General features: G+C 35.0%; 1 protein-coding gene across 1 annotated transcript in view; it reads right to left on the bottom strand.

Annotated features, from left to right (window-relative positions):
- brsk2a (BR serine/threonine kinase 2a) overlaps positions 1 to 13,410 on the bottom strand; it is a 273,553-nt gene extending 260,143 nt beyond the window's left edge. Inside the window, exon 1 of the mRNA XM_067379486.1 lies at positions 13,317 to 13,410. Coding sequence (XP_067235587.1) covers positions 13,317 to 13,410 — 94 coding nt within the window. The remainder of the gene's footprint in view (positions 1 to 13,316) is intronic.
- Between the last annotated feature and the right edge of the window lie 2,547 nt (positions 13,411 to 15,957).

Below are 15,957 nucleotides of genomic sequence, written 5' to 3'. Positions count from 1 at the left end.
TATTATGCAGAGGTTTATTTCTTCTAGCAGAGGTTTTGTATGTTAAAAACATTTTCTATACATGTCAGATCGGGGCAAGTTGTCACATGTTTGCTATGAATGCTATGAATAATAATTACATTATTTATTCCCCAAAAGCCATGTTTATGTATTTATGTGTAGTCTGAATTTCCCTAAAAGGGATGAATAAAGTTATTATTGTTATACTTTACATTTTTGGTGTTTCATGAATTATTTTGAGTTTCATAATTGTTTTCGGAAAAGTCTTTAATGTGTCTATTGTGAAAACGTATTAGACGCATTAAAGATTTAAACCATCTGAAGACTAATAATTTTGCTATACTGCTGTTTTGTTCATTTTTCTATGAAACCGTTAAAAAAAAAAAATGGATGAATTGGTTAAGTACATTTAATGTGGGTTGTATGTGAAATATAAACCTTTTGTAACATTATAGATTTAATGAATCCTTGCTGAAAAAAGTACTAAGTTTATTCAAAAATACTTTTGCTGCCAAAGTATATCTGAGCATCTAACTGCTGTTATGTTTCAGAATCCATCAAAATAACACAATTCAAGAACAATGTTACATGGCTCACAGTGAGCCTTATTATGTTGTTTATCAAATCACTTGACAATGTATTGTGCATGCAAACAGAGACAACACAGATGTATATCAGTTTAACAGTCGACGGGAGACCAAGAAAACAGAAAATCTCTTATAGTGTTTGGAATTGAAGGAAAATTGAGCGTAGCAGCCCCATCATTCTGTGACAATTTCAGGGCTTTTCCACTTGTCAAACCTGACGACAAAACAGCAGCCTCTGATACGCTGGGTTACACCCCAAACAGAGCTCAATAAAACCTGCCCAACAAACTCTACTGCATAAACCGAAAAGTAAATTTAAAGGGACAGTGCACCTAAAATTTAAAAATCGGTCATCTACTCATTAAAACACCCTGTATGAATTTATTTCTTCAGTGGAACATAAAACAGACGTTGAATGTAGCAGTGGTGGCTGGTAGGGTTACAATAGAGGAGGCACACTAAACTGTAGTGGTCTGGGGATCACAAGGATTTTCTTTTATTTATGTATTTTAGGGCTGTCAAATGATTAATCGTGATTAATCGCATACAAAATAAAAGTTTGAGTTTGCCTAATATATGTGGGTGTACTGTGTGTAATTAATATGTATATAGAAATACACACAAATTAATGTATATATTTAAGAGAAATATGTTATTTATGTACAAAATATTTTTATTTATATATAATATAAATTATATAAAAATATAAATAATTAAATATTTCTCAAATATATACTTGAACGTGTTGGTATTTATATATACATAATAATTACACACAGTACACCCACAAATATTAGGCAAACTCAAACTTTTATTTTGTATGCGATTAATAGCGATTCATCGTTTGACAGCCCTAATTTATTTATTTGCTTAACTGCATTAAAATTAGTTATTAAAACTAATAATCACGCAAATTTACATCTCTACGATGATTGGTTGATATACCTCGGGCTCTGTGATTTCCGTGATGCAGAAAACGCGGACGGAATCGCAGAATCCAGTCATAAAAACAGAATTTACTGTATAACGTGGAATTGTCAAATTTTTGATGAATAAATAATAAGCAGGTCAGCAGACTTAAATCAAATAGTGATATACACTAGTGTCTGTGAATATTAAACCACAAAAACGCTTTAATTATGAATCATGTTCTGCGTCTCTGTGTGAATGAATGGCGCAGATGCACGGTTTTACCACACACACACACACACACACACACACACACACTGAAGGACACGTGACGCTTGCTGTTTTTTCAGCCTCTGCCGCCTCATTATATGAAGACATGGATACACGAACTTCATTTCTAGAGCCACTCTGAGAGTCACTTCATGAGCATTTTACTGTTTAATTTGAGAAAAACTATCCTCATATATCATATACACACAGAAACTCAAAAGGTCTACACAGCAACCCGTCAAAATAAAAGTTCGATTTAACGAAGAAATTGTGACAGAAATACAGTGGGTACGGAAAGTATTGAGACCCTCTTAAATTTTTCACTCTTTGTTATATTGCAGCCATTTGCTAAAATCATTTAAAGGGATAGTTCACCCAAAAATGAAAATTTGATGTTTATCTGCTTACCCCCAGTGCTTCCAAGATGTAGATGACTTTTTTTCCTTCAGTCGAACGCAAATTATGATTTTTAACTGCAACCGCTGCCATCTGTCAGTCAAATAATAGCAGTAGATGGGAACTTCAACTATAACAGTAAATAAAACTTGCTTAGACAAATCCAAATTAAACCCTGCAGCTCGTGACGACACATTAATGTCCTAATACACGAAACGATCGGTTTGTGCGAGAAACCGAACATTATTAATATAATTTTTACCTCTAATACACCACTATGTCCAACTTCGTTCAGCTTCCCGTTAGTGAGGTCAAAAAACGCGTTGTGATGACGGAAGTGATGTCTTGCCCATATACTTCAATGAGTGCGAGAGATCACTTCCGTTGTCAGAGCGCGATCAGACCTCACTAACAGGAAGCTGAACGCAGTTGGACATAGTGGTGTATTAGAGGTAAAAAATTATATAAATACTGTTCGGTTTCTCGCACAAACCGATCGTTTCGGGTCTTATGACATCAATGTGTCGTCACGAGCCGCAGGGTTTAATTTGGATTTGTCTATGGAAGTTTTTTCGACTCTTATTGTTCAAGTTCCCAATCACTGCTATTATTTGACTGACAGACGGCAGCGGTTGCAGTTAAAAATCATCATTTGCGTTCGACTGAAGAAAAAAAGTCTTGGATGCCCTGGGGGTAAGCAGATAAACATCAAATTTTCATTTTTGGGTGAACTATCTCTAAGTTTTTTTTTTTTTTTTTCCTTATTAATGTACACACAGCACCCCATATTGACAGAAAAACACATAATTGTTGACATTTTTGCAGATTTATTAAAAAAGAAAAACTGAAATATCACAATTTAAGGGGGTCTGAATACTTTCCGTACCCACTGTATATTACTGTTTTACAGTAGAATTTAGAATCTCAATGTAATAATACTAACACTAATAATAATAAATTATTGTTAAAACCTTAAAGGAATAATCACATTTTTTCTTACACATTTCTTCCATATTTTAATTATCTTTGTTGTGCAGCATTTTGTTTGACAGAAAAGTTTAATTTCATTTTTGTTTTTTAAATTAATGTTTTATGCCTTCATTTGATTAACAAATTAAAATACAGAAATTTCTGTGAAAAAAAAAATTATTTTTTTTTTTAATAAAATAAGAATTGTTCTTTTTATGAATATAATTACACATCCACAGATTTATAAACAAATTTAATTAAACCATTAGAAAACAGAATTTGGAAAAAAATATAAAAAATAATTCATAGGGCCCTAAACAAAATGTAATTGTTGTTAAACTCTTAATAAATTGTTGTTAAATTGTATAAGTTTCATGATTTCAATTAATTAGCCATGCTTTTTGATTACTAAAATTAAAAAAAAATAATAAAAGTAGTAAATCCAGAAAAATTAAAACAGAAAAAAAAAAAAAAACTTTATTTGGAACAAAAAAATTTATACTGAATTTGGTATGATTTTGTAGGGCCCTATATACCAAGGGAGGCTAGCAAGGCCTCTGCCATGCATTTTTTCTTAACAATCTAACCGCTGAAAGTGAAAAACTCGATGGTGAATGGCTAACTTCTTTTACCAGTGGAGGAATATGTCCCTGGCTATGGCTTTGCCTCCGCCTGCCCTTTATCCCATTAGACTTGCAGTTTTCCAAACAGTTGTAATTACATAAGCAGTTTCGGCAAGTTCGGGGAACAGTAATCAGTAATATTTTATGGTGTTACAGTGGTGAACAAGAAATACACATTCAGAAACATGAAATTAAATAAATAATTGGAAATTGTATTAACATTAAATCACCCTTCTCCCATTTTCACCTCAAAATTTTGGGTAGGCTAACGGGCCGTCACTGGAATGTAGTGTGCAAGTCATACGGAAAATTTTAAAGTGCTTTTTGGAGCTTGACAACTCCAATCCACTTTCAATGTACGGAAAGTTGCAGGGGTTTGGATTTTCATTTGTAGGTGAACTGTTGTTTTAACAGCTATAACAGGCACTGCATAAATGATGAACATGTTGACAAACGGTTTTCAGTCAACACTTCACAACCATCATTCAGAAAAACACGGCTATCACCCCTGACAAAAACATCAATACAGTTGGCAGTTTACACTCATTCTGTGTAGTTGATGGTGAAACAGTGAGGCAATCAGTTTCGTGAGATCTCAGTTGAAATTTCACCTCATGCCAAGGGCAACATGCGCACATGTACGCACTCATTCAATCGCTGCAGGTCAGAAACGTGCTTGTTATTGGTCTGTAATTATTTTTCCGCGTCTGCAAATTTGCAAAATTAGGCACAAGGGCACATTTGATGGAGAGGTTGGGATTGTTTAATAGTAATCAAGTTGTCGCTCACTTGAACACTCATGTTCGGGGTCCTTGATTATGATTTCACTTTTTTTAACTTTAGTTAGTGTGCAATGTTGCTGTTTGAGCATTAACAACATCTGCAAAGTTACGACGCGCAAAGCAAAGGGAGATATTTTCTTTTAAAGAATTTTCTGTTTAAGGACTACAACAAATGGCTGGTAGGGACTACAAAGAGTGGGTTGGTTACATCACTACCCTTAAAATTTACATAAACCCTGCCCCTGAGAACACGCAACCAAGGGGGTGAGGCCATGTAGAAGAGTGTTGTTACCATACGGTCATTTTACGCCGGACTGCTTCACAAACGAGGGTCAATTCAACGCTGGATTTGCACGAAAGATTAACATGACGGCACGTGCTAGTTGATGAGTTGAACTCCACAGTAACTACATAAACTTTTCCACTAACAGTTCAAAAATGTCCGGTTTCATTCTAAAAGTTGTAACTTCTTCCTGAGTCTCTCCATCAGTGTCCGACTCCAGTTTGAACAATGTAAGGCTGAACACAGTTACTGACAATCGTCATTTCGGCTGCGTGAGATTATCAAGTTTTGTTGTTGTTGAGCAACTGAAGAGTGAGCTGTTAAAACTCTGCCATCTTCTGGAAAGGGGCCGGCAGCAGCAGCTCATTTGCATTTAAAGGGACACCCAGCTATAATAAATGATCTGTGGGGTATTTTGAGCTGAAATTTCACAGACACATTTTGGGGACACCAGAGACATTATAGGTCCCCTTTAAGGCAAGACAGTACAGGCAAAATCATCTCCATGTTGCTTTTACAACATTTCAAATCCCTCAGTTCTCTCCATCTCCGAAAAGCCGTGCTGATGTTTATTCTTGTTTTATTACGAGTTCTGTCGCGTTACCTTTTTGCCACCAGACTCTTCTCTTTTCAGTGTTTGTTTGAAACGGGTAATTCACCGGAGGTGAGGCCACTCCCACACCATATATGTGTCAAAGTAGCCGGAGCAACTGTTCTCTATTTACGGATATGACGAGACATGCACTGGCGAGAGAGGTATGTCCGCAATTTCCCTTGAAAACCATCTTATCAAGTTTAAATAAACACTTATAATAGTCTTACCATAGTGAATCAGGCCAAGACAAAAACATGTTTTGGAAGAAGGATTGATGATGTATTGACTCATTTAAATTGTTAAATTTTGAACAACAACAACAAAAAAAGTTACTGTTTTTAAATTACACACTTTTTTAAAATTATAACAGTAGTAGTAGGCTGTATGTACAACAAAGTCCCTTTAAGACAAGTCATTTCACTCGCCAGGCATCTTGGGCATCATGCAATCTCTTTGAATGGGGAAACATCAAATTCTCCAAAACTGTTCGCCAACCTTACGATTAAATTTCATATTTGAAATCACCAATGAAATCTAACAACAATCGGCTCATAAATTTAGTTTCTAAACGCTCGAATCATGACAAAAATAAACTATTTTTAAGGCTGGATCAAGCTAATGCGCATGCGCAGACCTAAATGCGCGTCTCTTCGGAGGCGCGCGTCTGACTGTTTCTATAGAAACAGGTGATTCTAACAGTTTTGTATATTGTGATTCTAACTGTTATTGTGATTCTAACTGTTTCTATAGGTGATTCTAACGGCCGCTGAAGTGACGCGATGACTTTACCAGTCTGCGATTGGCTCTTATTTAGAAGGCGGGACTTATTCCGCCATATTGCGCGTTACACTTTCTCCCATTCAAAACAATACGAGTGACACGTCTTGTGTTATATATAGTCTTTGATGTACAATACACAGTAAGCAGTATTCCATTTTGAACAAAACCAGTCCTAAATATACCAGCTTGTTACCAATATACCATGTCTTGTTATTGGTCAGCTCCAGCTAATGCACATTCATTTATTCTTTTAATAATATATGCGTACACACTTGCATGTGTTCGTAACCCAGTTGCACACACCACTTAAAACTGGTAAACAATCTCTGGTTCACTCAAGCCTAGCAGCTATACAGATGAGACCAGGCTAAAAAAAAAAAAAAAAAAAACTGTAAAATTAAAATCAAGCACTGCTGCTTAACACACATAAACTGGAATATGTAATAATGGAAGGCCAAATAATGAGAAAATACATTGAAAATATATAATATATATATATAAATCCAAAACATTTACTCTATTTTTTTTGTGCGTGTAAAAATGTGGTGTAAAAAGCTCAAAAATAAAATAAAATCTAAAATGTCATTGCTCAACTTGACATTAACAAAACAGCAAAAACAACCAACATCTCTGGGTTGTAATGCTTGAGGTTTGTTTAAATCCTTTGGAGATTCAGTACGTTAATTCATAAGAAAACTGTTGCAGCCTTCATAAAATCCCCAAATGTCTCATAGTTGTCCATCTTGCAGCCTTTGGCTGGTTGAGGCCAGGGCATAATGGCTCACATTATGAATAAATGAGTCAAAAGCCTGATGCAGACTTGGCTACGGGCAACAAGGCTAACTAGCAAGACTTGTTCCAATCTAAGAGAAGTCTAAAGACCTACAGTACATAAACCATAACATGGTGTGACCGATTCACACAGTGTGAGACAGCATTTTGACACACTGCATAACTTAAGCATACTAGACTGAACAGAATTCTTCAAGACACTCAGTGTGCCATTCAAAATAATGAAAAATATTTTTTTGATGATTGGAAATATGAAATTAGATTTTCCCCTAACTTTTCTCATCAACAGAAACATTGATGGAAAAAAATAAAAAAATAATTCGGGTCTGCTTACAACAACTTGAGCTGGAAATAATTTGGCCATGCATGTCATTCGTTGTTATATTGCCCCGAAACACACACAAAGGATGTTAAAAGCACAATTACTGCTTCAAATGGGAAGAGATCAGACCAGCTCAGAGTTCAATGATAAGGAGAACAAACACCTTGATTGCCTTATTGTGCCTAGCTAATGTGGAACCCGTTTAAAAACCAGCAATGAGGCTAAAATATTGTCATTCCATCTGAGACAAAACACAGCAAAAAAAAAAAAAAAAAAAGATTTACCAATTTTGTCCCAAAAAAACACTCAAAGCCAGAAATTTTTGCGCACTGTTTTTCCATGGTTTCTACCGACAGCTAAGGGTGGGGGGGATATGATGCCATTGACAAATGACGCAATAATATGGGCTGTGAAATTGAAAATTTCTGGTTTTAAAAATTGTTGGAAACATTTAGGATAATTTAAGACCACAAGTCAAAATATATAACATTGTTCTAGTGGTTGTTGGATATTTTAATGCAAAAATTTCATCCCACATGAATCGATTAAGTTATACAAACATGATTTGTTCACATAATTTCAACATCACATAAATTAAGTAATAAAGTGACCCAATTAAGTAGTATCAAAGTAATTTTATATGGTTCCCTATTTTGTCACATGTCATAATTATAGGATTGTACTAGCTAGCTCACAAAGGATTAGCTAGCAATAGCACATTTAGCATGCTAAATGGTAAGCAGTAAATGCTCCTTGAACAAAGCAGTAATGACCAGTCCAGAGCCTAATCAAATGCTCCACTCATCTCCACAATGGTAACCCAGTGTAATTTAAATGGTTCTAATAATTAACTGAACATTAAACAAAATTAGGGGCTGTTTACACAACACAATTTTCAACTAAAAACAGAAAACTTTCTTATGCGTTTTGTTTTTAAAGATGATAGCGTTATCGTCTTGGTGTAAACTACAAAAATGCAAATTTGTCTCAGTCTATAGGCACGTAGTGTTTGTTTAAAAATTGACATCGCCAACTACTGGCCTGGCAGCAGAATACAGCGTTTTTAGTCATTTCCGTGTGAACGGGGATTGTTTTGACAACGTTGTCGCCAATACGCGAAAAACGCAAAGGAAAAACTTTTGTTTTTAAAACGTTGTAGTGTAAATGTACCCTATAAACACTATCAAGTCTCCTCCTTTTCTCATCTTGTTAAAAAACACATAAAATAACACTTTTACTTTTCTCATTAAGTCCCCAGGTGTCTGAATGATGTCACATCCTGTCACATGATATTGACGTCCAAAATGGTCCCTTTTTATTGGTTACTCCGAATGACATCAATGAAATTCATTTTTCTCATAACAAAGCAATGACTTCTACACATAATTTTAATACCATGTTCATATATGATGTTATAAAATCATGCCAGAATAATTAATTTATTAATTTAATTTAATTTAATTTAATTTAATTTAATTTAATTTAATTTAATTTATTTATTTATTTATTTATTTATTTATTTATTTATTTATTTTATTTATTTATTTATTTATTTATTTATTTATTTATTTATTTATTTATTTATTTATTTATTTATATATATATATATATATATATATATATATATATATATATATATATATATATATATATATATATATATATATATACACATACACATTTACTACATCTTAAGATATTTTAATCACAAATGAAATGGCTGTATTGGTCTTTGGACGGTTAAACCGAATGACCTTTTGACACTTCAAAATCTTAAAAAAAATAAAAAATAAATAAAATAAAATACCTTTATATGTAGCAAAATATAATTAAAACCTTTTGGATTCAATAAAAGAGATCTAGTGGTACTACTATCAAGTATCGAAAATGTATCGAATATTAATACTTTTCAAGGTATCTTACCGAAGTAAAATTCCAGTATTGTGACAAATTAATAAAACTAATATTATACAAGATATTTACAACATCCTGAGTGATTGAAAATGTTCTCAGACACAAGTTGCGCCATCTCCAGTGAGGCTCATATGGGCAACTGCTCTTGGTAGGCATCCTCCATTAACCTACTGCAGCCATCCTGTATTAGATCAGTGTAGGGAAGTTGAAATATAAAACTTGTAATGGAGCTGCCTCATTGTAGCACATCACATGATTCCACCCCCAGTCGCTTCAGAACAGCAACCGATATAAAATTATACTGTTTATGCAATTAGAAGCTGCAGTTAAAATAAACCACCACAAGCTTAAAACTGCCTTTTTACCCCAGACTGCGGAACTCCCTAGCAACAAGAAACGAGACAATTCAATCCATCATCTCACTTCAAAACGCTCTCAAGGCTATAGCCAAAAATCCAGCTTTATTCCTTTTTCTCGCTTCCTCCCTCCCTTGGTTTCTAGCTCGTCACAGGCACGCGTGGTCCTACGGGTGCCCGGTCCACGTGAAAGATTGTGTGAGCCAGAGACTTACCATGAGGGATTACAAACACAAGTGTGTTTGTGTCGGATCCTAATCACATAATGAATATGGCATTGCACAGCCCAGGCCTTCTGCTTTACACTATAAATAACAGCTCTATCACAGACAGAGCTAGCATCAAGAAGCTAACAGTCGCTGGCCATTTGTCTTCAAACTCTTGGTTGATACCTGGAAAGTCAGAGCTAAGCTTTGCCGTTGAATATCCACAAGGAAAAAAAGGGCATAATGGCAACAGTCAGTCGCATAACAGGCATCGCAAATGCGCCTATCCTTCTGATCTGATCAGCCAGACAGGTGGTAGACATGCAGACTAACACAAAGGAAAGCGGTAGGTAACATATACTGTGTGATCTATGAAGAACAAACTGAATCCTGTAGGCTTTGCATGTGCACAGATTGCATATTCAATGAAACATATCAGTTTACAGTGGCTGAAAGATATCTGGACACTTTCAAATTTCTAAATGTCACCACATTATAACAAAACATCATGGCAAGCAGTATCAGCACTTTATGGAGTCCTTTTTGTAATGTCTTTCAATCAACTTGGTGATTTTTAGTGGATGTATGAAGTCGGTTAAACCACATTTTTACAGTTAATTTACTTAATTATTTTTGTCAAATGTTTTGAAATGGGTGCTTGCGAAATCTTTAAAATAAACGTTCGTATTTTCTATCTAAGTGCAATTCATATATTAAACGTGGCTAAAGTTGTCACCGAAAAACTTGACAAAGTAATATAATAAACGCAATTAAACACAGATGATCTGAACTTTGAGCACTGATGGCAGAATAACACCACTGATCAATATGGAAGCTTGTTTCCGCCACAAATTTCTCACAGGTTTAAAACCAGTACAATCGTGTAAAACATCTTTCAATGATAAAGAGTTTTGACACCAAGAACATTTTGGTGGATCTTCTCCTAGTATTAAAAACTTGTGTGTCATTCAGGAATCTATTCTGCAATGGGTATAAACAATTTGTTCCCATCAGTTTGAGATTTGATTTCAACAACACTTCTTCCAACATTGAGGTTGATTTCATTACGTTTGTTCATAGTATATAAATCCCATTCTGTTTGCCATTTGTTGAATTGAGATATAAACTCACAATTGGGAGAAATAAAGTAACTTTTGTGAGTTATAAACTAGTAATTCTTTTTTTCCCTCGCAATTGCAAGATAACTCACAATTCAGAATTGTGAGATAAACTCGTAATGAAAAGTGTTCAAGTTCGTATTTATTTTGCGATTACAGTTGTTGTTCAAATTCCATGTGTAAGTATATAAATCTGCTTCAGTCGCAGGAAACAATCGCTGTATGTTGAGCTCAGTCTTAGAATGTTTCAGCTAGTCGTTAAATGTGTGCCCGGCTTTAATTAATTACACAAAAATACAGCACTTCTAATCAATTTATGAAGCCAAATTAAATTAAAGAATTAAACTAATTAAAGTCCGAGCGAAATTCTGACTTCATGATTGCAATTCCAAGTTTATATCTTGCAATTCTGACTTCATAACTCGCAATTCCAAGTTTATATCTTGCAATTCTGACTTCATGACTCGCAATTCCGAGTTTATATCCCACATTTCTGACTTCATAACTCGCAATTCCAAGTTTATATCTTGCAATTCTGACTTCATGACTCGCAATTCCGAGTTTATATCCCACATTTCTGACTTTATAACTCGCAATTCCGAGTTTATATTTTGCAATTCTGACTTCATAACTCGCAATTCCAAGTTTATATCTTGCAATTCTGACTTCATGACTCGCAATTCCGAGTTTATATCCCACATTTCTGACTTTATAACTCGCAATTCCGAGTTTATATCCCACATTTCTGACTTTATAACTCGCAATTCCGAGTTTATATTTTGCAATTCTGACTTCATGACTCGCAATTCCGAGTTTATATCTTGCAATTCTGACTTCATGACTCGCAATTCCGAGTTTATATCCCACATTTCTGACTTTATAACTCGCAATTCCGAGTTTATATCTTGCAATTCTGACTTCATGACTCGCAATTCCGAGTTTATATCTTGCAATTCTGACTTCATAACTTGCAATTCCAAGTTTATATCTTGCAATTCTGACTTCATGACTCGCAATTCCGAGTTTATATCTTGCAATTCTGACTTCATGACTCGCAATTCCGAGTTTATATCCCACATTTCTGACTTTATAACTCGCAATTCCGAGTTTATATCTTGCAATTCTGACTTCATGACTCGCAATTCCGAGTTTATATCTTGCAATTCTGACTTCATAACTTGCAATTCCAAGTTTATATCTTGCAATTCTGACTTCATGACTCGCAATTCCGAGTTTATATCCCACATTTCTGACTTTATAACTCGCAATTCCGAGTTTATATTTTGCAATTCTGAGTTGTTAACTCGCAAATGTGAGTTTATACCTCGCAATTCTGCTTTTATAACTCGCTATTGCGAGTTTATAATTACGCAATTCTGAGTAAAAAGTCAGAATTGCAAGATTTAAAAAAAGTCACAATTATACCTTTTTTTCATTGTTTATTCAGTGGCGGAAATAAGCTTCCATAGATCAAACCAACATGGTCCATTTTTAAGCAAACAGGCTCTGTGTATAAAATACTACCAATCACCATCATTTCAGCTTCTATCTAATAGGAACCATCCAAACATGTTCCCAAAAACATGCACTAAGCATCTTCTGGAGAAGAGGTTATAAGAAAACAACCGCAAATGTAATATTTGTAGTTGGGCAGAAAGAGCAATAATGTGTTGCATCACTTTCTCCTTGCAGTGATTTAGTGGTTCCCAGCACATGCTCCACATGTCACATTTTATCTATAATTTTATAAAGAATTATACAAAAACATTCCTTTAAAAAAAAATAGAATAAATAATCGGCAATATATAAAAATAACAAATAGGCTAGCTACATATTAAACGTACTATTAATAAAATATTAAACTAGTATGCAAATATTACAAATTTCAACTGTAATATAACTATGCAGGTTATAGCTACTTTATGAATTTGTTAACTATCAATATCTGACGTCAAACGCAAAAAAAAAAAAAAAAAAAAGCAGTAATTTTGTGCATCGATCACTTTCAGGTGGCATCATACACCTGTAAACCCTTATGACCACATGCTAATGAAAAGATGAAGGTGCAGATCGTGGTGATTCCCTGCCTACAGCTATTCTTAGAAAAGTTAAAGCTGGCTAGTTATTAGCCTTTATGCATCAATGCATCATGTAAAACTCAGGTGTAGGTATAAGACAAGTTCATAAGCACGCATTCAGATCCCAATGCTGCAACACACCCGAGCTGAAGGTTGCAGAGACAATTTGTTACAATCTTACTGAACACAGAAACAAATCAGTGACAGATACGCATCCACCTGCCCGTCATGCACATCAATATATAACCAAAGCAACACAATATCAGCTCAGCTCAACACATGCTGATCTCTTACATGAGATTATAATACACAATTTAAATGCCTGAAAGCACAAACCTGTCTGTCCTTTCCCGAGGGTCTTTTCTAAGCGGTATGGTCCCACGTAATTGGCATGAGGGGTAGTGCTATTTTCTTTCCCAGACAATGACATGTTTCCCGTCTAAACACACTTCACGCGGCGTTGCAGTTCTTGGGATACAGCAATCCTCTTATAGCTGGCTGCACCGGAGGACGCGCTTTACTCCAAATTAACGATGTCTCTTTTTGTTTCTCCTGCCCGTTTCAGACCGATAGTCTGTGGTTAAGATGGGAAAAGAGGTCTTTTAATGTGTCCTCTCCTTTCCTTTTCACGGGGTGAACCGGGCGGCTTAAAATCCAACTGGCATTGCGGGGACCTGCACAGCTTGTGTCCGCCTGTGCGGCTGCTCTCTGTGGAGTGACCGGTCTGCGAATCAACCGACGCTACTACGGTGAAGGCACGCTAATTAATATTCATGAGCTAAGCCCTCGCCATTGGATAATCATAAAGCAACGTCAGCAGGATTTAATTAATATTAAGAAGGCATTTTTTTAATCGAAGATCAAGAAACAAGTGAAGGACCAGTAATGTACGTTAAATAAATAAATGTGTATAATGCAAATAATAAACACAATTAGGCAAATGTATTTCATACATTTAGGCATTTTCACACAAAAATAGTCCTGCATTCATAAAATTAAATCAGTATGCTAAGTTATTAATTTATTTGTGAGAATTTATTACAGCGTTTATTTATTTTCATTGTTTACATTTGGCAAGTTTGCTTTAATGTACATGGCATTTACTAAAGAAGTTAAGCCTTCGCCATTGGAGGATGGACAAGTGACATCATCGAACCCTAATGCATATTAATGAGATACGCCTTTATCGTAGTAGGATTGGTAATTTCGCGTGTAGAGGCTGATCCGCAGCGCTCAATTTTGATTGATGGAGAAGCTCGCCTGTCTGAGTGTCTGTGAGCAACAACCACAGGTCGCGATAGATAGATAGATAGATAGATAGATAGATAGATAGATAGATAGATAGATAGATAGATAGATAGATAGATAGATAGATAGATAGATAGATAGATAGATAGATAGATAGATAGATAGATAGATAGATAGATAGATAGATAGATAGATAGATAGATAGATAGATAGATAGATAGATAGATAGATAGTCTTTAAAAGAATTTAGTTAATCAGAAAACCTAAATTAATATAGTCCCTCTGAAATCAAAATACGTTTTTTTTTTAGCTTATAGTATGAATATGTTAGGCTTAAATGGTAAGTTCACCCAAAAATGAAAGTTCTGTCATTTATTACTCACCCTCATGTCGTTCCACACCTGTAAGACCTTCGTTAATCTTTGGAACACAAATTAAGATATTTTTGTTGAAATCTGATGGCTCCGTGAGGCCTCCATAGCCAGCAATGACATTTCCTCTCTCAAGATCCGTTAATGTACTAAAACAAATCTAAATCTAAAAGTCAGAATTGCATCTAAATCAGTTCATGTGAGTACAGTGGTTCAATATTAATATTACAAAAAAAACGAGAATATTTTTGGTGCCCCAAAAAAAAAAAAAAAAACGACTTATTTAGTGATGGCCGATTTCAAAACACTGCTTCAGGAAGCTTCGGAGCACAAATGAATCAGTGTATCGAATCATGATTCGGATCGCATGTCAAACTGCCAACGGCTGAAATCACGTGACTTTGGCGCTCCGAACAGCAGATTCGACACACTGATTCATTTATGCTCCGATGCTTCATGAAGCAGTGTTTTGAAATCGGCCATCACTAAATAAGTCGTTATTTTGTTTTTTTTGGCGCACCAAAAATATTCTCGTCACTTTATAATATTAATATTGAACCACTGTACTCACATGAACTGATTTAAATATGTTTTTAGTACCTTTATGGATCTTGAGAGAGGAAATGTCATTGCTCCATGCAGGCCTTTAATCAGATTTAAAGAAAAATATCTTAATTTGTGTTCCGAAGATTAATGAAGGTCTTACGGGTGTTGAACGACATGAGGGTGAGTAATAAATGACAGAATTTTCATTTTTGGTTGAACTAACCCTTTAAGGTTATGAATAAGCTGATGTGTTCCAAAATAATGACAAAATTCGCATTTAGGAGATATAAGCATTCAAAACTTGCAGTATCTCCCTTCTGCTAAAATGGATCATGGATTTTCATGACATCAACATGAACTGTCCAATCAAATGCTTACAAGAATCTGAAGTCCTGCCCCCTCCTACACTAAACAGACGCTGAAATCAGCCATTTCTTCACACATTTACTATGGTGAATGGCACATAGTGCACTATAAAGAAGGATAGGGAATGATTAAGACAGTGTAAATATGATTTCCATTGATGCGAATTAAGGCCGTTTTCACGTTAGGATAACGTGAACCGCTGCAGCGCGAGTGGATCATACACGCGAGTCGGCACAGACTACAAAACGTTCAGACACATTTGAATTCTACAAAGAATGCTATATTTTAAAGCAGTATGGAGAATAAATGGTTAGAGATTATAAAGGAAAATTGTTTTTTATGAGCTCAACATGATCTAGCCGTTCTCCCGCCCTCTCTTCCTGTTTCATTGGAAGTTACGTTAATACAGTGAATAATACTTCGCATTCCAAGACACTTCAGTGGGC

This window comes from Chanodichthys erythropterus, chromosome 24, assembly GCF_024489055.1.
Source record: "Chanodichthys erythropterus isolate Z2021 chromosome 24, ASM2448905v1, whole genome shotgun sequence".
Taxonomy (NCBI): Eukaryota; Metazoa; Chordata; class Actinopteri; order Cypriniformes; family Xenocyprididae; genus Chanodichthys; species Chanodichthys erythropterus.
This window is presented reverse-complemented; position numbering and strand designations above follow the sequence as displayed.